The sequence below is a fragment of the Amblyraja radiata genome, chromosome 2 (assembly GCF_010909765.2).
Source record: "Amblyraja radiata isolate CabotCenter1 chromosome 2, sAmbRad1.1.pri, whole genome shotgun sequence".
Classification (NCBI taxonomy): domain Eukaryota; kingdom Metazoa; phylum Chordata; class Chondrichthyes; order Rajiformes; family Rajidae; genus Amblyraja; species Amblyraja radiata.
This window is the reverse complement of record NC_045957.1, coordinates 24,147,706-24,170,379: the sequence shown is the minus strand read 5'-3', so window position 1 is coordinate 24,170,379 and position 22,674 is coordinate 24,147,706. Positions and strand designations below refer to the sequence as shown.

The 22,674-nt window shown below is 42.0% G+C and overlaps 1 protein-coding gene across 7 annotated transcripts in view; it reads right to left on the bottom strand.

Moving 5' to 3' along the window:
• The window catches only part of nktr (natural killer cell triggering receptor), a 148,144-nt gene that overhangs the window by 42,921 nt on the left and 82,549 nt on the right, over nt 1-22,674 (bottom strand). For 6 of the 7 annotated variants that reach the window (XM_033043316.1, XM_033043287.1, XM_033043296.1 and 3 more), the window contains 2 exons: nt 19,301-19,345; nt 18,474-18,561 (listed from right to left, as the gene is read on the bottom strand). In XM_033043316.1, the coding sequence (XP_032899207.1) occupies nt 18,474-18,561; nt 19,301-19,345 (133 nt within the window). Of the gene's footprint in view, nt 1-18,473; nt 18,562-18,935; nt 18,964-19,300; nt 19,346-22,674 lie in introns of all 7 variants that reach the window. The other variant, XM_033043339.1, reaches the window with a different exon arrangement.

Genomic DNA, 22,674 nt, shown 5'->3' with positions numbered 1-22,674 from the left:
CTGTTTTTAAGCACATATCAACATTTTTACATTTCTTTGAGTAAATTGAAAGTCATGCTCTAACCCACCTCTGGATGGGTTCTGGATCACTACTTGAATCCACCACTATTCCCCTTACTGGTCATTCACACATTACTAAGATGAAGATCTCCAGTCACCTTGCCCGAGATGCTGCCATCCTCCTCCCTACTCGGATACTTTTTCCCCACCTTCTAACACTGCCTTTACCTCTAAGGTACTTTGTTAGGCCACATTTGGAGCATTGAGTGCAGTTCTAGTCGCCCCATTACAGGAAAGGTGTGGATGCATTGCAGAGGGTGCAGAGTTTTACCAGAATGCTGCCTGAAATAGAGGGTATTTCCCCCAAAATAATGCAGGGCCTAAGAACGCCAGAGGTATGTATAAGCCCAGAAAATAATCTAAATACAACTAAGATGTTAAATTTGAAACTTTGAAAGCAAATTAAAAATAGGCCAGCAATAGGCCAGGGATAATGGGCAAGTGTGCATTTTGAAGAACAGGATAAAAGGGTGAAAAGTTTTGGATAAAGAAAAAAACTAAGGTGTAAGTTCATAAGTCATAGGAGCAGAATTAGGCCATTTGGCCCATCATGACTACTCTGTCATTCAATCATGGCTGATCTTTCTTTCCCTCTCAGCCCCATTCTCATGCCTTTTCCCCAGAGTACCTGACACCTTTACTAATCAGGAATCTGTCAATATGTGTCTTAAAAATATCCATTGCCTTGGGCTCCCCAGCCGTCTGTGGCAATGAATTGCAGATTCAACACCCTCTGATTAAAGAAATTCCTCCTCACCTCCTTTCTAAAGGTATGTGCTTTTATTCTGAGCCTATGGCCTTTGGTCCTACACTCTCGCACTCTCCACATCCACTTGGATAGATTGTATTCTGAACAGATTGAAAACCACGGCCCTAAAATATTAAGTAAAGCCTCGTTCAGTGCACGTCACAATAGCTGTGCTCCAAGTGCTGCGTTAAGGTGAAGGACAACAAACGGGGATGATTGGAGCAAGATTCTTTTTACACAGTGAGTGATGGGTGCTAAAATGCGCTGCCAGAGGTGATGGTAAAGACAGATTTAAGGGTATTTAAGAGGCTTTTGGATAGGCACATGGATTTGCAAGGAATGGAGGGATATGTATCACGTGTAGGCTGAGGAGAATAGTTTAACTTTCGGCATTGTGTTTGGCACGGACATTGTGGGTGGAAGGTCCTGTTCCCGTGCTGTACTGTTTTATGTTCTATTAACTTCAATTGCCGCAAGAGGCCCTACAAAATGCAAGTCACTATTGATGGGAAGGAGTAGTGGACATTAATGTAAATGTGTTATTAATGCTCTTACATGTCAGAGATCATTGTTACTTCCATGATCAGTGTCAGTTTTTTTTTGCAGTTCGGTACCTTTGTCTTTGATCAGTGTCAGTTTTTTTTTACAAAGTTCGGTACCTTTGTCTTATGACACTCTCTCAAGGTATGAAATTTTATTATTTTGTTGGCCTGAAGACAAATTAAAATTCCTAGCACAAAGTGCACTTGCACACAATCATAAAATAATGTACCTTCACCATAAACACAGGCACAATGAAATGAATGATTCTAATCGTCCACTGAAATATCTTTGATTCTTGAAATTTGATAAATAAAATAACAGAAAAATTTTTGCAGTAATAAGAATTCTTACGACTGTGAAGGGATGAAAAAGCATTAATCATAAAAGCAAGTGATATCCCAGCCAACCTGTCAGGATTCTAGTTATGAATTCATAACTGTTAACTTGCTTCATGACAGTTTAGAATTATACTTGTATCTAAGATAAAAAAGCTAAACAATTGAATGCTTCAATTTGTGCCTGTGATATCTGGGAATTTAATGGGGAACGCCACAGGAACACATGTCACTTATGATTTGTTCGGTGCGATAAAACATTTAAATTATCTGTCTGATTGGATGCTAAGATGTCAGTCGTTGCGATGTTACTACCACGGGATCTCGTATATCTGGATTCTGGCAGGCAAAACCTGAGGGCTTAACGGAGGCAGGATGGTGCAGTGCAGAAGGAATCCATTCAGTCAATTGTGCCTGTGCTGGCTTTTTCGTATTCCTGTCCAATTAATCACTTTACTGCTCTGGCAATACAGTCTTAAAATGGTTGCTCCTTTACAGTAAATATCCAAGATAGATGCAAAATGCCGGAGTAGGATTACTCCAGCATTTTGTGTCTATCTTCAGTATTAAGTATAAACAAGCATCTGCAGTTCCTTCCTATACAGTAAATATCCAACTCTCTTTTGAATTTTCCAATTGTATCTGCTTATACCACATGTAATAATAAGGAATTGCAGATGCATATACCAAAGATAGACACAAACGGCTGGAGTAACTCAGCAAGTCAGGCAGTATCTCTGAATAAAATGGATAGGCGACATTTTGGGTCGGGACCTTTATTCACACTTGAGTCTGAAGAATGGTCACGACCCAAAACGTCACCCATCCATTTTCTCCAGAGATACTGAATTAATATAGAATTTTGTATCTATACCACACTTTTTAACAGTTTACTCCAGTAAATAACTCAACTGTTCACTAAAAAAATCCTTAGATTAATCTCTAATCTGTATCTGATAGTCACTGATCAACCTTCCAAAAAATTCTCCCTATTACTTCTGTCAACACCGTTTATTACTTAACTTTCCTTGCAATGAAGATACCAAACACAGGTTTTGGCATCTCTCCACACTTCGTATTAAATCCATTCATGCAAGTTCCCTCCACACCAATTCAAGACTCTCACCAAGTTGTGGTGCTCATAATTTAACACACAGCAACTGAGGCTTAACGGGTGCTTCGCAAAGGTGAGGTTCCGATTGTTTATGGATTTTCAATTAACATATGTCAAAGAAACATTTTGTGGCTATCAGCAGGTTCATATCCCAATGAATTTCAATTCACTTACTCCACACGTCTCCTTTAAACATTATCCTTTTCGCTTTAAAGCTATGCCCTCTGGTCTTAGATATTTCCACCATAATCCATATCGCTCCATACCCATGTATTTATCCAAATGTTTCTTAAACACCACTGTTGTATCGGCCTTCATCATCACAGTGCATTCCAGGCACTCAACATCATCCATATAAAAAAAAACACCCCACTCATCCCCTCCCTTCCCACCCCCTCTTCCCCCCTTCCCTTCCCCCCCTCTCAGCCCCCCTTTCCCCCTCTCTCTCCTCCCCTCTCTCCTCCCATCTCTCGCTCCCCTTCTCCCCCACCCTCCCTCCTCCCTTCCACCCCTCCCTCCCCCTGTCTCTGCCTCTCTCTCTGTCTCTCCTCATTCTCTCTCTGCCCTCACTCTCTACACCCCCCCTCCCTCTCTAGACGCGCCTGCGAGTTGGGGGCTATGCATCACAGTATAGGCTGGATATGAGGTAAAAGGAGCTAATTATAATATTCATATAATATCAAGGGGGGTAGTTAGTGTGTGTGTGGGGGTGGTTAGTGTGTGTAACGCCGCATGCCCCCCCGCCCCCCCGACCCCTCCCCCGCAAACACGTGTTGGGGGAACAGACCCAACGGGTCTGCACTTGGTCTAGTCTCCTTTAAAATTCACCCCTTTCACCTTAAAGCTATGCCCTCTGGTCCGTGATATTTCCACCGTGGAAAAAATGTTCTAACCAGCTACCCTATGACACCTCATATAATTTTATATACTTCTATCAGTTCTCCCCATAGACTCTGACATGCCAAAGAAAATTTAAAAAAAATTTGTCCAACTTCTCCTTATAGCTGATATTCTCTAATCCAGGCAAAACCCTGGTGAGCCTTTTTTTCAACCCCTCCAAAGCCCCAGCCATAATTTCTTGATCGCGTGAGCTTTAAATATCATTTACATCTACTTGTGTGCTATTCCTCTGAAGCCCATAAATAAAACTTGTGCTCCATTCCCTATCTGCGTCCTGCATTATTTTATCAAAAAATTGAACAGAGTTAGTCCCATATAATTCTCCTTCAATAACCACAATGAATTTGATTTGCTAGTTCATAGTTTTCCAATTCATCCTGGATTTCCGGTTTCGAAAGTTAACACCTCACCGACGTTAGGTATCTCAGTTGGATGTATGTTTTACACCAAATTGGGAAGATTCTTATCTTGATTGATGGGCAAATTAACTTTGACAAGAGTATTACTAGAAACAGTTTTCAGGGGATAGTGTGGCTATGGAGGCTGAAATAATTGTCAGGGAGATCATGAAATGAACTGCACAACACACAAGTCCTGGGTTTGATTATTCTGCACTAGATTGAATTGGCTTCAAACTCTACGTCATGTAGCTAAAGCGTCACTGACTTCTATATTCGGCACTGCTGAAGCTAACAAGTGAATTTAATTCAGAGAATAATGCGGCAACCCTTACTCTCAGGAAAACTCTGCAATAATTTCCATTCTGAGCCAGACAGCAAATACCTGCCATTCAGACTTGCACCAAGCTTGAGTAAGGAACCATGTGCTTGGAATCTCATTCATACACAAAGCATCACATGGCAGAAAGCTCGGGTAAAGGAAATAAAGTCAATGGCAAACCTTGTGAGAAGGAATGATAAAATGTGCAATACAAGTAAGCTATGGTCCATTAATATTCCACAGCACTGTAAACAGTTTCGGGGTACTATTCTCTGAAATATTAGATTAAAAAAACCTTGTGCTATTTCAAATTCATTAAGCATGGGGGGATTTCAGTTAAGTTCAACCAAGAAAGAAAGCAGGCTATCCTTCCATCTAAAGGTCTAGAGAGTGTATCACTATAACTTTATACTTTAAAGCTGTAACGCAGCAGTTGGTAGTGCTGCTGGCTCACAGCGCCAGAGACTCAGATTCAATCCTGACCTCGGGTGCTATTTATGTAGATTTTGTACGTTCTCCCTGTGACTGCATGGGTTTCCTCTGGGCGCTCCAGATTCCTCCCACATCCCCCAAAAAGTGTGGGTTTGTGGATTAATTAGCCTCTGTAAAGTTGCCGCTAGTGTGTCGGGAGTGGAGGAGAAAGTGGGATTACATAGACCTAATGTGAACGGGTAATTGATGATAGGCATGGACTTGGTGGGCCAAAGGGCCCGTTTCCATATTGGATTACTAAACCAAACTAAAGGGAGCATTGCAAAATGTCTCAAAAGAAATAAGAATTGTTTTTACTATTGTCGTCCACTTTCAAATAATTACCAAAGACAATTAACTGGTTGGGATAAAATAGACTCATCCCAGGGATGTAGGAAACATTGAGAAAACAGATACATTTATAGGAAATTTACTCAGTTGGTCATACTCGGTAATACATTTAAACCATTGTTCCCAGCTGCAAGTTTTTGGATACAGAACCTCCACATTTTTGTGATTAGCATTTACAGCACCCTTCATGAAGTCTACCTGTTATCCCAGTGTGAGTATGAGTGCATTGGTGTTCATATGGGATAGGGTTGAAAGTGAATTAAATTACATTTTACAGCATATTTTGTTTACTTATTTGTAATTAATCCTCATGGATTTTAGCTATCCTGTGTTATTGTGACTAGCCTCTTAAATAATTTAAACTTCGGAACTGTTAGAACAACATTCAACCAGCTCAAAAAATTATATAGTTCATGAGTTATAGGAGCAGAGTAGGACATTTGGCCCATCGAGTCTACTGGGCAATGTCAGTTAGTCATTATAGCTTGCCCAGTTTCTTCCTCTCACTCTCTCTTAATGTTTAGTCAAGGTCCCGTGATGCTTAAAACGTTTCCATTGCTAACCAGATTAGAACCATTTTTGTGATGTTCTTCCTCAATTTTCAAAAATCTATATTTCCATTGGATTTGATCGTAACCCAATTTTAACATAAACTTATTTGAAGATTCATTATAATTTCTATGCCATTTGCTATATCACCCTTTTGATCCTTTCCAGTGTTTGGGTTAGCTTTCGACTGGACTTTCCCCATCCTTTCAACATCTGTCCTGGACACCATCCATCCAAGGGTTAATTTAAGCATCCAAATAATTCTCAGAATGACCAGGATCAATGAAAGTGAGCCCTACATTTTAATATTTTATCTTTCTATTTTATAAATAAAGACATTGTTTTTAGAAGCCATATTAACACCCATTGCCTTACTTACATTAATTTGGACTACACTTCTTCCCACCCTGCTTCCTGTAAGGACTCTATCCCCTACTCCCATTTCCTCCGTCTACGCTGCATCTGCACCCAGGATGAGGTGTTCCAAACCAGGGCATCGGAGATGTCCTCATTCTTTAGGGAACGGGGGTTCCCCTCTTCGACTATAGATGAGGCTCTCACCAGGGTCTCCTCTATATCCCGTAGCTCCGTTCTCACTCCCCATCTCCCCCCACTCGTAATAAGGACAGTTCCCCTTGTCCTCGCCTTCCACTCTACCAGCCGTCACATATAATCCTCTGACATTTTCGCCACCTGCAACGGGATCCCGCCACAGGCCACATCTTCCCATCTCCTCCCCTTTCGGCTTTCCGCAGAGACCACTCCCTCTGTAACTCCCTGGTCAATTCGTCCCTTCCCACCCAAACCACCCTCTCCCCTGGTACTTTCCCTTGCAACCGCAGGAAATGCTACACTTGTCGCTTAACCTCCCCTTTGACTCCATCCTAGGACCCAAGCAGTCTTTCCAGGTGAGGCAGAGGTTCACCTGCACCTCCTCCAACCTCATCTATTGCATTCAGCTGCTCTCGGTGAGACCAAGCGTAGGCTTGGCGATCACTTCGCCCAAAACCTCTGCACGATTCGCACTAACCAACCTGATCTCCTGGTGGCCCAGCACTTCAATTCCCCCTCCTATTCCGAATCCAACCTTTCTGTCCTGGGCCTCCTCCGTGGCCAGAGTGAGTCCCACCACAAATTGGAGGAGCAGCACTTCATATTTCGCTTGGGCAGTTTGCACCCCAGCGGTATGAACATGGACTTCTCCAATTTCTGGAAGTCCTTGCTTTCTCCCTCCTTCCCCTCCCCTTCCCAGCTCTCCCACAGCCTACTGTCTCCGCCTCTTCCTTTCTTCTTCCCGCCCCCCCCCACCTCCACATCAGTTTGAAGAAGGGTCTCGACCCGAAACGTCACCCATTCCTTTGCTCCATAAATGCTGCCTAACCCGCTGAGTTTCTCCAGCATTTTTGCCTACCTTATATTAATTTCAAGAACTGTTATCAACCAGAGTCCCATAAAATGTTTCAAATTCCTCTGCACTCCCTTTGCCTACCCATCCAAACCTTAAAAACGGTTTGGAAAAAGTGCTAATCAGTAGACAGTCCTGACCTAATTATCCACCACCATGAGCAGTTATTAACTCAATATTCCAGGATGAAATTCAATACACTAAACACTTTTTAATGATGTCACAGAAATTGAGTCTTAAAAATAAAAAAGAGATTCCTCATCAAAAGGACGTTTAAGTGTTTAAATTTAGCTGTCAATGTACCTCAGAAATTAATCTTATACATAAGCTGGTCAAGCACGCACTTATACACATTTCCTTTATTCCCATCAATATCTTTTCAAAGAACTAACTTCCCTGCTAATTGTAAATGTTTAGTTCTATCAATAAATGTTACAGGTAAATCTAGTTCACAATACTTTGGTCTGCAGCAAATCAATTCATGGAGTTTTTTTTTTAACCTTTCAATCTTTTAAATGAATAAAGTATAAATCAACTTGCAATCATTTCTGTGAATATTATCATGGCAATTACAGTGCCCTCAATATATTTTAGGACAAAGACCCATCATTTATTTATTTGCCTCTGTACTCAACAATTTGAGATTTGTAATAGAAAAATTCACATGTGATTAAAGTGCACATTGTCAGATATTAAATAAAGGCCATTTTTATACATTTTGGTTTCACCATGTAGAAATTACAGCAGTATTTATCTATAATCCCCCATTTCAGGGCACCATAATGTTTGGAACACAGCAATGTAATGTAAATGAAAGTAGTCTTATTCAGTATTTTGTTGCATATCCTTTGCATGCAATGAAGTATGCAATTAATGCACATCACCAGTTGCTGGGTGTCTTCTCTGGTGATGCTCTGCCAGGCCTGTATTGCAGCCATCTTTAGCTTATGCTTGTTTTGGGGGCTAGACCCCTTCAGTTTTCTCTTCAGCATATAAAAGGCATGCTCAATTGGGTTCAGATTGGGCGATTGATTTGGCCACTCAAGAATTGACAATTTTTTAGCTTTGAAAAACTGCTTTGTTGCTTTCGCAGTATGTTTGGGATCATTGTCTTGCTGTAGAATGAACTGCCGGCCAATGAGTTTTGAGGCATTTGGTTGAACTTGAGCAGATAGGATGTGTCTATACATTTCAGAATTAATTATGCTACTACCATCAGCAATTGTATCATCAATCAGTACCTTCAGCAGCCATACATGCCCAGGCCATAACACCTCCACCGTCTCAGCTATCCACAAGACCTTTTTTCCAGAACTGTGGTTGCTCTTTTAAGTACTTTTTGGCAAACTGTAACCTGGCCATCTATTTTTGTGGCTAACCAGTGGTTTGCATCTTGCAGTGTAGCCTCGGTATTTCTGTTCATGAAGTCTTCTGTAGACAGTGGTCATTGATAAATCCACACCTGACTCCTGAAGAGTGTTTCTGATCTGTCGGGCAGGTGTTTGCGGATTATTCTGCTATCAGCTGTGGAGGTCTTCCTTGGCCTGCCAGTCCCTTTGTGATTAGTAAGCTCACCAGTGCTCTCTCTCTTCTTAATGATGTTCCAAACAGTTGATTTTGGCAAGCCTAAGGTTTGGCTGATGTCTCTAACAGTTTATTCTTGTTTCTCAGTCTCAAAATGCATAGCTGCCAAGTTTTGTCAGAGCATTTCAGTATTCTAGTACCTGAAAATCAGTATTTTGCTGAGGAAATCAGTATTTTTACGCGGTACCATTTTACTGAAAAAAATGTTCTTTTTGATGTGCAGTCATACCCATGTAAGAGCACAGGAATGCATAACTTTGCTACCAATTGACATGTCTTCTTTGCACTACATACCTTACCTACGCATCTCTTTGTATACCGCTGTTTGAACGGCTGCTTCCTGCTTTTAGCACCAGATGATGATGTGGAAGCCATTTTGGAAGCCTCCCCCGCTCCTCTCGCTCTCTCCCTCCCTCCCCCCCCTCTCCCTCCCTCCCCCCCCATCTCCCTCCCTCCAGCCCTCCCCCCCTCCATCTATCTCTCCCTCCCACCCTCCCTCTCTTCCCCACTTTCTCCACCTTCCTTTTTTTCTCCCTCTCTTATTCCCTCCCTCCCTCTCTTATTCCCTCCCTCCCTCTCTCCCTCCATCCCTCTCTCTCCCTCCTCTCTCCATCCTCTCCCTCTCTCCACCCCTCCCTCTCTCCCCACCTCTCTCTCTCCCCCGAGCCCACTCACCGTTCTGTAAAATCAAAGCCAATCCCAATGTAACTGCAATCCCACTGGTAACCTTTCACCACTAGGCTTATCCAGAAATCTACCACTGCCTGAAAAAGAATTAAGGCTTAAAGAGAATTCCAAAGACTCATTGTTATACAAGAATTTTCCTGAACAGTCTGTGACCCATAGGGCTGTGGCCACAGCGCTAGGTGTAAAGCCCACAGCGTTAGGTGTAAAGCGCACAGCGCTCCAGCCAACAACTCTTTGTTTAAATTCCCACGCGTTAAACTGACAGCGCTCTGTTTTAGCCTGGAGCGGGACAGGCCGCGACTTTGGAGAAGGAATGGGTGACGTTTCTGGTCAAGACCCTTCTTCAGACTGAACTGAACTCCGTATTTAAAATCCGTATTTGACAACAAAAAATCGTACATCAGTATTCTTATCGCATTTCCGTACGAAATACGGAAAGTCTGTACTACTTGGCAGCTCTGATAATGGCTTCTTGACTTTCATTGGCACAACTTGTGGTCCTCATGTTGTATAATATGTTGTATAATATGCAATAAAAGTTTCCCAAGGTGATGGAAAGACTGGAGGAAAGACGAGGTGCTGAGAGTTCTCTTATACCTGCATTAAGGAGGCAATTAAACACACCTGAGCAATTACAAACACCTGTGAAGCCATGTGCTCCAAACATTATGGTGCCCTGATATGGGGGGGGGGGGGGGGGGGGGGGACTATGTATAAACACAGCTGTAATTTCTACATGGTGAAACCAAAATGTATAATAATACCCTTTAATAAAAGCTGACAGTGTGCACTTTAACCACATGTGATTTTTTCTATTACAAATCTCAAATTGTGGAGTACAGAGGCAGATAAATAAATGATGGGTCTGTCCCAAACATTATGGAGGGCACTGTGAGTGCAACTTCCACAGTAGAAATCCATACAAGTTAATACAAGAGACAAAAGTTGTGCTAAACGAGTTACACAAAAGCAACTGAATGCGCTCACTTGTGACCAAATTACTTGAAATACCTACATACTATTTGGAATACCTAAAATCTGTGCTTTATTTTTTCCCAATGAAAGATATACTTAAATAATGTATCCCAATAATTCAATATTTTTTCTCCTGGCTTTCTTTTATTTTGTAAAACATGTCGTTAGGCACTACAATGATATACAGCACTACATTAATTACTCAAAGCAGTCCCTCATCAATTAAAGGCAACAGGATATGGAAATTTTAGAGCCCTTAGAAATTAGCTTCTGTTTTTTTTTCAAATCTGAAAAATGAAATTTGTTCACCTTAAATGAAAATGTATCAATTTATTAATACCTGGGCGTACTTAATTTCTATAACAAATAAAATTAGAAAAATGTAAATGGGTTCAGATGCACATGATAAAATAACCTACCTTAGTAGGACAGATGTGAAATAAAGTATAGTGGGGTGCCATTCATCTCATTTCAACAAGAAAGATGGTAAAAGCGATATTGCCCAAACCCAACAGAGAATGTAGATAACCAAACACTGAATAATGGAGATGGTGGACATTCATCAAATTCCTTATTTCATTTGTTGAAAAAAAAAGCTCCCCATTTTCAGAAATAAATTTTTACTGGGAAACTGCACTTGGTTAAGTGGGGCACATCAAGGAAAACCTATTTGTGTGGTGTGTCTCTCAGATTAAGCTATAAAAGGTTTGTTTGCAGACCTAAGATAGACACAAAAGGTTGGAGTAACTCAGCGGGTCAGACAGCATCTCTGGAGAAAAAGAATAGGTGACGTTTCGGGTCTCAATCCTTCTTCAGACTGTCTGTCTGGAGAAGGGTCTCGACCCGAAACTACCCGTCTGAAGAAGGGTCTCGACTCAAAACGTCACCTATTCTTTTTCTCCAGAGATGCTGTTTGACCTGCTGAGTTAGTCCAGCTTTTTGCGTCTATCTTCGATTTAAATCAGCATCTGCAGTTCCTTCCTACACACATTGTTTGCAAACTTGTTATGCTGCTGCAGGTTTGAATCTCACTTTTAGTTTTAGTTTAATTTAGAGATACAGCATGGAAACAGGACCTTCGGCCCACCAAGTCTGCGCCGACCCGCTAGCCCAGAACACTAACACTATACTCCACACACTAGGAACAATTTACAATTTTTCCGAAGCCAATTAACCTACACACTTGTACATTTTTGGAGTGTGGGAGGAAACCGTAGCCCCAGAAAAAACCCACGCAGGTCACGGGGAGAACGTACAAACTCCGCACAGGCAGCACCTGTTGTCAGGATCAAACCCGGGACTCTGGCCCTATAAGGCAGCAACTCTACCGCTGCACCCCTCATTGTTTGTTGTTGGTACATATGACAATATGACCACATGACTCTGCAGACGTACATAACAGAGAAAGATGCAAAAGATTATGCTGAAAGGGAGGGAGGAAGCTTACAGAATGTGACCAGTTGCCACTAGTTTGAAAGTTGTAAATTCTACTTAATCCCTCACTGACTCCTCTTCTTAATCTGCTCTTTAGAGGAAACAGGCCACATTTTACATTTCCACAGTTCTTCAGGTCACAATGTACTCTTTTAATTTTTTTTTATTTTCTGTGGTAAAGACCCAGTTCAAAAAAGATATATGTTAGAAGTTTAGAGCCCAAGGGATAATGTTCTTGCAGGGACTGAACTAATATAGCTAAACAACAAATTTTGCAAGCGCCTGCACGAGGAGTGTGTTGCGGGTGGAAGACACAAAGTGCTGGAGTAACTCAGCAGGTCAGGCAGCATCACTGGAGGATATGGATAGATGATGTTTCGGGTTGGGACCCTTCTTCCAACATGGAGGTGTGACATTTTAGGTCAGATGACCCGAAATGTCACCTATCAATGTTCTCAAGATGCTGCCTGACCCATTGAGTTACTCCAGGACTTTGTGTCTTTCCTTGGTAAACAAGCATCTGCAGTTCCTTGTTTCTACATGTGGCAGGTGGATACAAGTAAGCCATGGGTGGGTAGGATCGGGCAGCTAGTGGGCGCCATAGCTTCAGACCTCCCCCATGAGGTGAATAGTTGGGTTTATCTGGAATGCCCTTCTTCTGACAAGGTAGGGGCTGAAAATTATTTCATGCACCCATTAGCCTCCTCACAGAACCCTGAGTGGGTGTGGGTGCTGGAGACAGAAACTCTCACATTTCAGAAGCATCTAAATATGCACTTGAATGCCCAGGTGTTAAAGGATCTGCACCGGGTGCTGGTAGGTGGGATCAGAATGGAAAGGAACTTGATAACTCAACATAGACATGGAAAGGACAGGTGCCCATTTATGTGCTGTTTGACTCCATGACTCTAAATGCTAAAATGAACTAAAATAGGGTAACACGATGAACAAGTATTAGCCATAAATCAATGGAAGCCATTTTGACACTGCACTTGTTGCTTTAATCCTTGGGTATAGAGGTCATGGGTTTGGGAAACAATGTAGAAGATGGCGTGGAGCACAACGGCACAATTTGACACACCTGTTTTTTAGCCATTTTTGTATTAAATATTAAGCATTGGTGGCTTGACTTTCTCATCACCTGGTGTTTTTATGGGTGAATTTGCCACATACCAGCCCATGCCAGGGTCATGCTAGCAGGCACGGGCTGCCTCGTTTTCCAAAGAGTTGAGAATGGAAGTGAACGTTGTGCATTCAACAACAGACATCCCTGATTCTGACCTTATGTTGGAAGGAAGGCATTGAGGTACCAGTTGAAGATGGTGGATCAAGTTCTCTTCCTTGAGCAAATCCTGCAGTCTCATCCAGAGCTAAGGTGTTTCAATAGCCATAACCATCTTTCTTTGTGCAGGTCAAAGTTCTGGCAACTGATGGGTTTATCCTGTGATTTTCCTTGATCAATAACATTTTGCCAATGTCTGATCACCCAAGAACTTCCAGAAGTATTTTTACCCTTAATAACTGATGCATTTATCTTCTTCTGTCACGCCATGCAGGTTAGATGGCCATGGAGGAAGGAGTACTAAGTGTTGCACTATGATTGAACAGGGGCGCGGCACAGTGGCGCAGCGGTAGAGTTGCTGCCTTACAGCAGCAGAGGCTCGGGTTCGATCCTGACTATGAGTGTTGTCTGTACGGAGTTTTCACGTTCTCCCTGTAACTTCAAGGGTTTTCTTCGGGTGCCCCGTTTTCCTCCTACATTCGTGCAGGTTTGCAGGTTAATTGGTTTCTGCAAAATGGTCCCTAGTGTTAAGATAGAACTAGTATATGGGTGATTGCTGGTCGGCACAGAATCAGTGGGCCGAAGGGCCTGTTTTCACGCTGTATCTATAAACTAAAAAAAATAAACTTAATGGACCAACTGCTTTTCTTCTGCCAATTTCAGACATTTCTGAGTTTAGGTGGCCTGGTTTGCCAAGGAACAGTATAATCTTCAATATTGTTCTTTAAGAGTTAACACAAACCAGACACTGACAAGCTATTTCTTCAAGGGGAGTAGCACACCTGAACCCAAAACAAACTTCAGGTACGTGTTCCAGCAGATATCCAGACAAAACCACTAATCAGCCAAACAACAATATGCTATCCCTAGGTAGAGATGAAATCAATTAATATGATGCATCTGTCGACCAAACCAGGGATCGTAATGATTTGAAAGCCACAGTGATTGGATATTTCATTGATCAGGCAGTGTGGAATACTCCAAATGGAAAATGTGGACACAAGGAACTGTAAACGATGGAATCTTGCGCAGGACACAAAGTGCTGGAGTAACTCAGTGGGTCAGGCAGCATCTGCGGAGGACACGGAGAGGTGACATTTCAGGTCAGGACTCTTCTTCAGACTTTAGAACTTCCTCAAAGTAGGCATACCTTGATGAGATTTCACTGAAGAAGGGTCCCAACCAGAAACATCACCTACCATTGTCGCCCAGAGATGCTGCTTGACTCGCTGAGTTACTCCAGCACTCCAACTAGTATTCTACTCCAACTGGAAAGGTCTACTGAGAAAATACAATTCCTTCGGTGAGGCCAGGATCAGCACAACAGCTGATAGGCTCGGAGCACAAGTCACCAACATTTTAAAAAATGTGAAAATCTTCGCATCTTAGCCTGTTTGTAAGGATAATGCTTGAAGGGAAACCAATTCACCCCTGACAAACAATTAACAGGCTGGTACCTTTTCCTTCCGAGAGAAGAGTTATCGGTGGTTCTTTAAAATGTGTTGAAAGGCTTGGGGGTTTTGTGGGTTGAGTGGTGAGCGATGGGTATGGTTGGGGGGGGATTCAGAAGTTTTAATACTCAGAGAATTACTATGATTTGGGAGTTCTTATAACATGGGATAATTGAGGTGGATAGTATATGGTTTGGTGCATTTAAGAGAACGAGAGAAGAAAAAGGCAATGGAAGGCTATATTAAATTGTGAGGTATAGTAAGAGGATATCTATTTTAGTTATCTACATTATGAATCTTTTAAGTAGAATTTATAACTTGCAAATGTGTATAAAAACTGTTGCCCTGTTCATTTGCGGGTAATATACAACTTCATGGGCTTGCTGGTTGTAATTAACTTAGTACTTCTGGAACTATAATTGCATTTTTGCAGCCTTTGAAGAATACAGTACCTAGGATAGCAAGATAACATTAACTACCCTCCAATCCACAGGAACTGATCCTGAATCTATAGAACATTAGAAAATTATCACCAATGCGTCCACGATTTTCTAGAGCCACTTCCTTAAGTACCTTGGGATGCAGACCATCAGGCCCTGGGGATTTATCAGCCTTCAGTCCCATCAGTCTACCCAACACCATTTCCTGCCTAATGTGGATTTCCTTCAGTTCCTCCGTCGCCCCAGATTCTCATTCCACTACTATATCAGGAAGATTGTTTGTGTCCTCCTTAGTGAAGACTGATTCAAAGTACCTGTTCAACTCATCTGTCATTTCCTTGTTCCCCATAATAAATTCACCCTTTTCAGTCTTCAAGGGTCCAACTTTGGTCTTAACTATTTTTTTCATCTTCACATACCTAAAGAAGCTTTTATTGTCCTCCTTTATATTCTTGGCTAGCTTATCTTCATACCTCATCTTTTCTCCCCGTATTGCCTTTTTAGTTATCTTCTGTTGCTCTTTAAACATTACCCAATCCTCTTGCTTCCCGCTCATCTTTGCTACGTTGTACTTCTTCTCTTTTATTTTTATACTGTCCCTGACATCCCTTATCAGCCACGGTCACCCCTTACTCCCCTTGGAATCTTTCTTCCTCTTTGGAATGAACTGGTCCTGCACCTTCTGTATTATTCCCAGAAATACCTGCCATTGTTGTTCCACTGTCATCTCTGCTAGGGTATCTTTCCAGTCAACTTTGGCCAGCTCCTCCCTCATAGCTCCATAGTCCCCTTTATTCAACTGTAACACTGACACCTCCGATTTACCCTTCTCCCTCTCCAATTGTAGATTAAGCGACCATATTATTGTCACTACCTCCTAATGGTTCCTTAACCTCAAGTTCCTTTAGCAAGACAAGGTGATCGTTAGTCAGCACGGACCTGGTTGGCCAAAGGGTCTGTTTCCACACTGTATCTCTAAACTAAACTAAATCCTAAAACATTATTTGACTAATTTAATTCTAACTAGATATGGCTGATATATGTTGTAAAACTGAGCTAAAATTAAGAAATGTAACTTAGCTTCCATGGGAAAGTTAAGGTAAAGTCAGTCCCAAGATACATACAAGAATTCAAACAGTGAAAAAGTAACCTGACTGATAAGCCACGGGTCCATTTGCACAATGATAACAAACACTATGAACAAAACCCAGCACTGGATCATACCATGCAATCTCTTTGAAACTGAAAACAAACTTCTACTTTGCATCAACTAGAGTCATACAGCATGGAAACGGGTACCTCGGCCCAACTTGTCCACACTGACCAAGATGCCCCATCTACACTAATCCCACCTGCCCATATCCCTCTAAATCTATTCTAGCCATGTACCTATCAGAATGTTTTTCTAAACACTGTGATAGTACCAGCCTCATCTATATCCTCGTGTCATAGAGTTATGCAGCATGGAAACAGGCCCTTTGGCCCAATTTGTCCCCGACGATCAAGTGCACTATGTACTCTAGTCCCACCTGCCTGCGTTTGGCCCATATCCCTCTAAACCTATCTAATCCGTGTCCCAATCCAAATGTTTTTTAAATGTTGTGATAGTACCTGCCTCAACTACCTCCGCTGGCAGCTCATCTCATACACCCACCAGCCCCTTTGTGTTAAAAAGTTGCCCCTCAGGTTCCTATTAAATCTTTCCAACTCCCCTTACCGTAAACCTACGTCCTCTGGTTCTTGACTTCCCTTCTCTGGGTAAAAGATTCTGTTCATTTACCCTACCCTTTCTTCTCATGATCTTATACACCTCTGTAAAATCATCCCTCATCCTCCTCTGCTCCAAGGAATAAAGTTCTGTCCTGCTCAACCTCTCCCTTTCCCTCAGGCCTTCGAGTCCTAGCATTATTCTCAATTGTGTGTACAGCGGCACACACATCCCTTTGGTTCCAGTCTAACACTGCAACATTTAAAATTAAGATCCATTGACCTCCCTCTGCAATCTCCTTCGGTTGTACAATTCTCCATGTTCCTTGGGCCTCGTGTATCCCCCTCTTCCATTGCTTTACCATCTCACCACCTTAATTACCAGAATTCCCTCCCCATCCTCTTTCTCCTTGTTTAAGAAGCCCCATTACGCTCTGCACTGTCATCATATTGTTGCTCTAGTGTCAAACTGTCACTGATAGGCCTCATGTAAAGTACCTTGGGATATTTTGATGACTTTTAAGGTGCTTAATAACTGCTCATTGTTAATCTTAATCAAGTAGTATTGACAAAAAAATTCTAAATATGCCAAGAAGCAATTAGACAAAATTCATGTATCATTTACCAGAAAACCATCAAGTTTACCACAATGCTACCTGGATTAGACGGTTTCAGCAACAGGGAGGGGTGGATAAATAGTTTTCTCTAGAACATTGGAGATTGGGGGTAAACACAATAGGTATATAAAATTATGAGATGCTTAGATAGGATAGACAGTCAGAATCTTTTTCCGCAGGGTGGAAATGTTCGGCACAACACAATGGGCCGTTGGGCCTAATCCTGTGCCGTATTGTTCAATGTTAAAGAATTGGATTGGGAGTGAATCTACAGGTTATTTAAGGATGATTAGATAGGCAGGACGCTTCGCCTCACAAGAACTTATACTCGTGATCAACGGGAGGAATAAGAAGTACATCTCTTTAAAGAATCCTTGGAGCGCAGTGACTGAAGGGTCGGTCAAGGAGGGACCATTTTATCCAGGGTATGGTACGGCACAAGCACCTCACCAAATGATACAATAAATAAGGAAAAATGAAATGTTAAGGTAGCAGAGAATAATGAAACTGGACTATGTAATTTTGAAATCTTTGCGAATAGCCTATTGTAAATCTACAGATTTGACTGAAAGGACTTGATTGCCTGCGCTACAAGGCTTGCTTTACAATCTTGACAAGTGTTCAAAATGTTTTGCAATGCAGTTAAAGACCAACCTCAATGTTATTTTTTGTTCATAGAACCTGCTGGATTTTGTGTCACAAACCTACTCTTGCGCTCCCACGTCTCAAGAGGCAAAAAAAAAGTCATGGGTAGCTGTAGCCAAATGGGGGATCCAATCGCATCACTCGAAAATGGTTACTGCTGATCAGGGGAACTGGATAATTCCTAGAGATCTGGGCTCTAAGGAATTGATACAACTGTTTGGTATCATTTGTGTTTTGAAGAACTGCGGAAATCCCCAGCTTAGAGAAGTTCTTAATGGCAAATGGATGGAATGCAAAACCGGAAAGCTTTACAATGTCCAAATAAAAGGTTTAGATGTGAAACAAAATGCAAACCGCTCAACATCTGCAGGCATCGATGTCTGTGGATTATCATCTTTCTGATGAATGGCACTTCACTATGTGAAACAGGTAAGATGACCAAGAGTCGTACTCACATGAAGAACTGGGAGCCATTGGTATCCCTTCCTCTGTTGGCCATTGACAACAGGAACTCCCTGTCATGTTTGAGCACAAAATTCTCATCTGTTCAAGAAAGGAATTGCTGGTTAGTTTCAAGACCTCATGGAGGCAAATGTTGCCTATTTGCCAACTGCACCAACAACAAGAGTAACAGCCTTGCTTTAGGCCTCACCACAGCTTTACACTAAAGTAACGTGTCAAGGAAGAACGCAAAGTTCAATTTGTTTTACATTACCAGTACTGAAGCTAAAGCACTAAATGCTCTGTGTGTCTTTGTGTGTGTCTGGGTGGGTGTGTGTCTGTATCCCTTTTAAGGTCTGCAAGCAATAAAGAAAATTAGACCATATATTCCATCAACTCACTGCCAATAATGCTACTTGCTGGGGAGGGTGCAAGGAAGTGTGTTTTAATTATGTTACTTAGCTTTTTTTTCTTACCTTTTCATTTTGCAAAAGATCACATTCTCTATAAATAAAAGAATATGTTGAAAGTTTTAGGCAGGATGATAGGTTTTCTCATGAATAAATTGCCTAACCTCCATGCTGCAAGTTGCGAGCTTACTGCATAATAATTTACCTTTTAATTCACTTTTTTTTTGTAGATAACAGTGAAAACACTAAGAAACAATTAGCCCAAATTCATGCATCTATTTGTGCATGCAACATTTCAAGCACCAGCTACATGCAACAGGTGAGGGAATTAAAAGCAATGCTATTCACGTATTGTTAGAGGGACTCATCTATTTAGTAAATTGAGAGATTAATTTGGGCTTTGAAATGGAAATTAAAAAAGATGTCTCTACCTTCAAAGTATCCGCCATAAATAGACTCTCCTCCTCGTCCATTACCTAAGAACCACAGGTGCATAAGTACACTAGGCGCTACATCAAAAGCTTCCATACTATTAAGAAAACATACATGTCCAGGAAGAAGGTGAATTCATGAGGCCTTTGATAACAGCTTTAATGTTCACCACTTGACTGGCGTTAGTTGAAATGTCTTCAATATTCTATATTCACTCCAAACATTTAGATACACAAAACATTCACAGTGCTTTTCCCTAATACTAACAAGACTGAAAAGAAAGTTGTGAACATAAAATGAACAAAACTATTGGCATTAGTATGTTTAAATTCACAACCAAACCCCAATTAATCAAAAATGCACAGCGATGCATGTGCAAATAAAAATATACAGTGCCAGAGATACTCTGCAGGCTGGACAGCATCTGTGGAGAGAAAAAGAGTTAGCATTTCAGGTCAAAGATAGGCACAAAGTGCCGGGGTAACTCAGCAGGCCGGGCAGCATCTCTGGTGGAAAAGGATAGGTGACGCTTCTTCTGAAAAAGGACCCCGACCTGAAACATCACCTATCCTTTTCCTTCAGAGATGCTGCTGACCCTTGAGTTACTCCAGAACTTTGTGTTTATCTTTCATATAAACCAGCATCTTTGTTTCTAGTTTTTAGCATTTCAGGCCAATGACCTCTGCTTCTCAGCCTGAAGGATAACTGTTTCTCTCCATAGATGCTGCATGGCCCACTGAGTGTTTCCAGCATTTTAATTTTATTTCAGAATTTGCATTGGTAACAATGGACCTGGCATGTTTTAATAATGAACAATAGGCATACTTCACTTAAGAACTATTAGATCCCACTCCCGTCTAAAAGAATATATAATTCTCATCACAATTCTCATACATTTTCTACTTCGTTTGCAGAGCATAGAGAATGCATTCAAATTTAAGGATGCCTTTGAAGAAACTAAAACAACAAGATCTACATCTTCAAAGTTCCATCCCATTGTCAATGTACTCGGTTCACGGAAAAATATACCTTGATCAACAATATCACCATTGACAATGATAAGATTTAAATCCTTGCTACTTAAGAACAAAACGTAACTATAATACACGATGAAATAGAATCATATGCTAACTAAAAAAGATAGTAAGACCGGGGCTCATATACATTAAAAAAGATGGAAGGATAAAGCAAAAGGCTTTTACAAAGCATGAGATCCTCAGCCCTTTCAAAGATTAGAGAGTCGAACAAATAGCAAACACGTTATTGGGGGTAATCATGCCTTGCAAATCTGATAAGAGTATGTTTTGAGGAGGTTACCTAGAGGATTAATGAGGCAGGGCAGTGGACATCTTATATGGACTTTAGCAAGGCCATTGACAAGGTCCTTCAAGATTGGCTAGTCTGGAGGGTTAGATCGCATGGGATTCAAGGTGAGCTATCCAACTGGATACAAAATTCGCTTGGCAAAGGTGTCAAAGGGTAGTTGGGGAATATTATATTTGTGATTGGAGAGTTGTCTTTCTGATTACAGGCCTGTGACCAGCAGGGGACAGTGTTGGGTTCAATGTATTGCTAATGTTAGAATGCAGATAGACATGTTAGCAGTCAACATTGACAACGCAGTTAACATTCTTAGTAAATATACAGCTGACACCAAGATTAGTGGCATACTGGACAGTGAGGAAGGATATCCAAGTTTATAGTAGGATCTAGATCAGTTGGGAAGGTGAAAAATGGAATTTAACTTTGACAAGGTGTTGCACTTTGGTAGGACAAATCAAGGCAGGACTTAAACAGTACATGGTATACAACATGGTAGAGCCCTGGACAGTGTTGTAAAATGGAGATATCCAGTACATCGTTCCCTGAAAGTGACAATTTAGATGGACAGAGTGGCGAAGAATGCAGTTGACATGTTTGGCTTCATTGGGAAGGGTATTGAGTATAAAAGTTGGGGCATTATGTTACAGCTGTGCAAGTTGTAGGTGAAAGCACACTTGGAGTACTGTGTGCAGTTGGGGTGCCCAGTTATATGAATGACATTTTTAAGTTGGAAAGGCAGAAGAAGAGCATCACCAGGATGTTGCCTTGACTTGAGGGCAATAGGCTGAGACTTTTTTTCTTCTGGTTGAGGGATGACCTTGCTGAAGTATACAAGATTATGAGCATGGATGAAGTGAACATTCACGGTCCTTTAGCGAGGGTTCAGTAGGCTAAAACTAGATGGTATAGGTTTAACATGGTTGGTGTGGACAAAATAGGCCAAAGAGCCTGTTTCCGTGCTGTATTGCTTCTACCCTAAACCCTTAGAAATCATATTAATCTTTGGACAGGTATTTTGGTACCTCACTGGAGAAGGGATGTAAAGTTTGGAGATAGTGGAAAGAAGACTTGAGTGGCATCATATCAAGTGACCTCAGCCATGTGAAGAGGCCAAAGACACTGGGATTGTGCTGCCGAGTACAATACAATACAATACAATTTATTTGTTGTCATTTGAACCCAGAGGTTCAAACGAAATTTGGTTTCTGCAGTCATACAAACAAGAAGAAGAACCAAGACACAACACAATTTACACAAACATCCATCACAGTGAATCTCCTCCTCACTGTGATGGAAGGCAAAGTCTTATCTCTCCCCTGCACTCCTCGTTCTCCTCCCGATGTCAGAGTCAAAGCCCCCGGCGGGCGATGGTAGGTAAGTCCCGCGGCAATTATAAAGCCGCGCCGGGTGATGCAAGGCCCTGCTCCGGGTCTTGGTGTTGGAGCCCCCGGCGTGCACTAACAAGTCCCGCAGCCATTTAAAGTCGCGCCGGGCGATGTAAGGCCCCACTCCAGGTCATCCTCAACCCCGCAACTCGGGCGGAGAGAAGTCGCCGTTGCGGAAGCCCCGAAAAGCGGTCTCCCAGCAGAGACCCGCGGGCTCCCGGTGTCACCGTCCACCGGGCCGGCGGCTGGAGCCTCAGAATCTCCTGGGTCGGGTCGCAGCCGCGCGCCACCACAGCTCCTCCCGCTCTGAACTCGGCCAGCTCCACGATGGTGGGTAAGTCCGCAGCTCCGCGACTGGAGCCCCAGGTCGTTCCGGTTGGAGGCCGCTCCACGGTGCTAGGCCCCAACGACAACGGAGACCCGACAGAGAAAAGGTCAGGTTCTCCGTGCAGGGGAAAGATTTTAAAAGTTTCCCCACCCCCCGCCCCCCACACACATACCCAGTTTAATAAAAAAATAAAAACTACATTCAAACGAGACAAAAAAGGGAGGTTAATAGGAGTGGATTATATTAATGTTCCAAATTATGAGGAGCTACGAGGAGTGGCAAAAGTGGACACAGATTAAGTTAATTGGCAGAAAAGGCAGAAGAATAATTGAGGGAG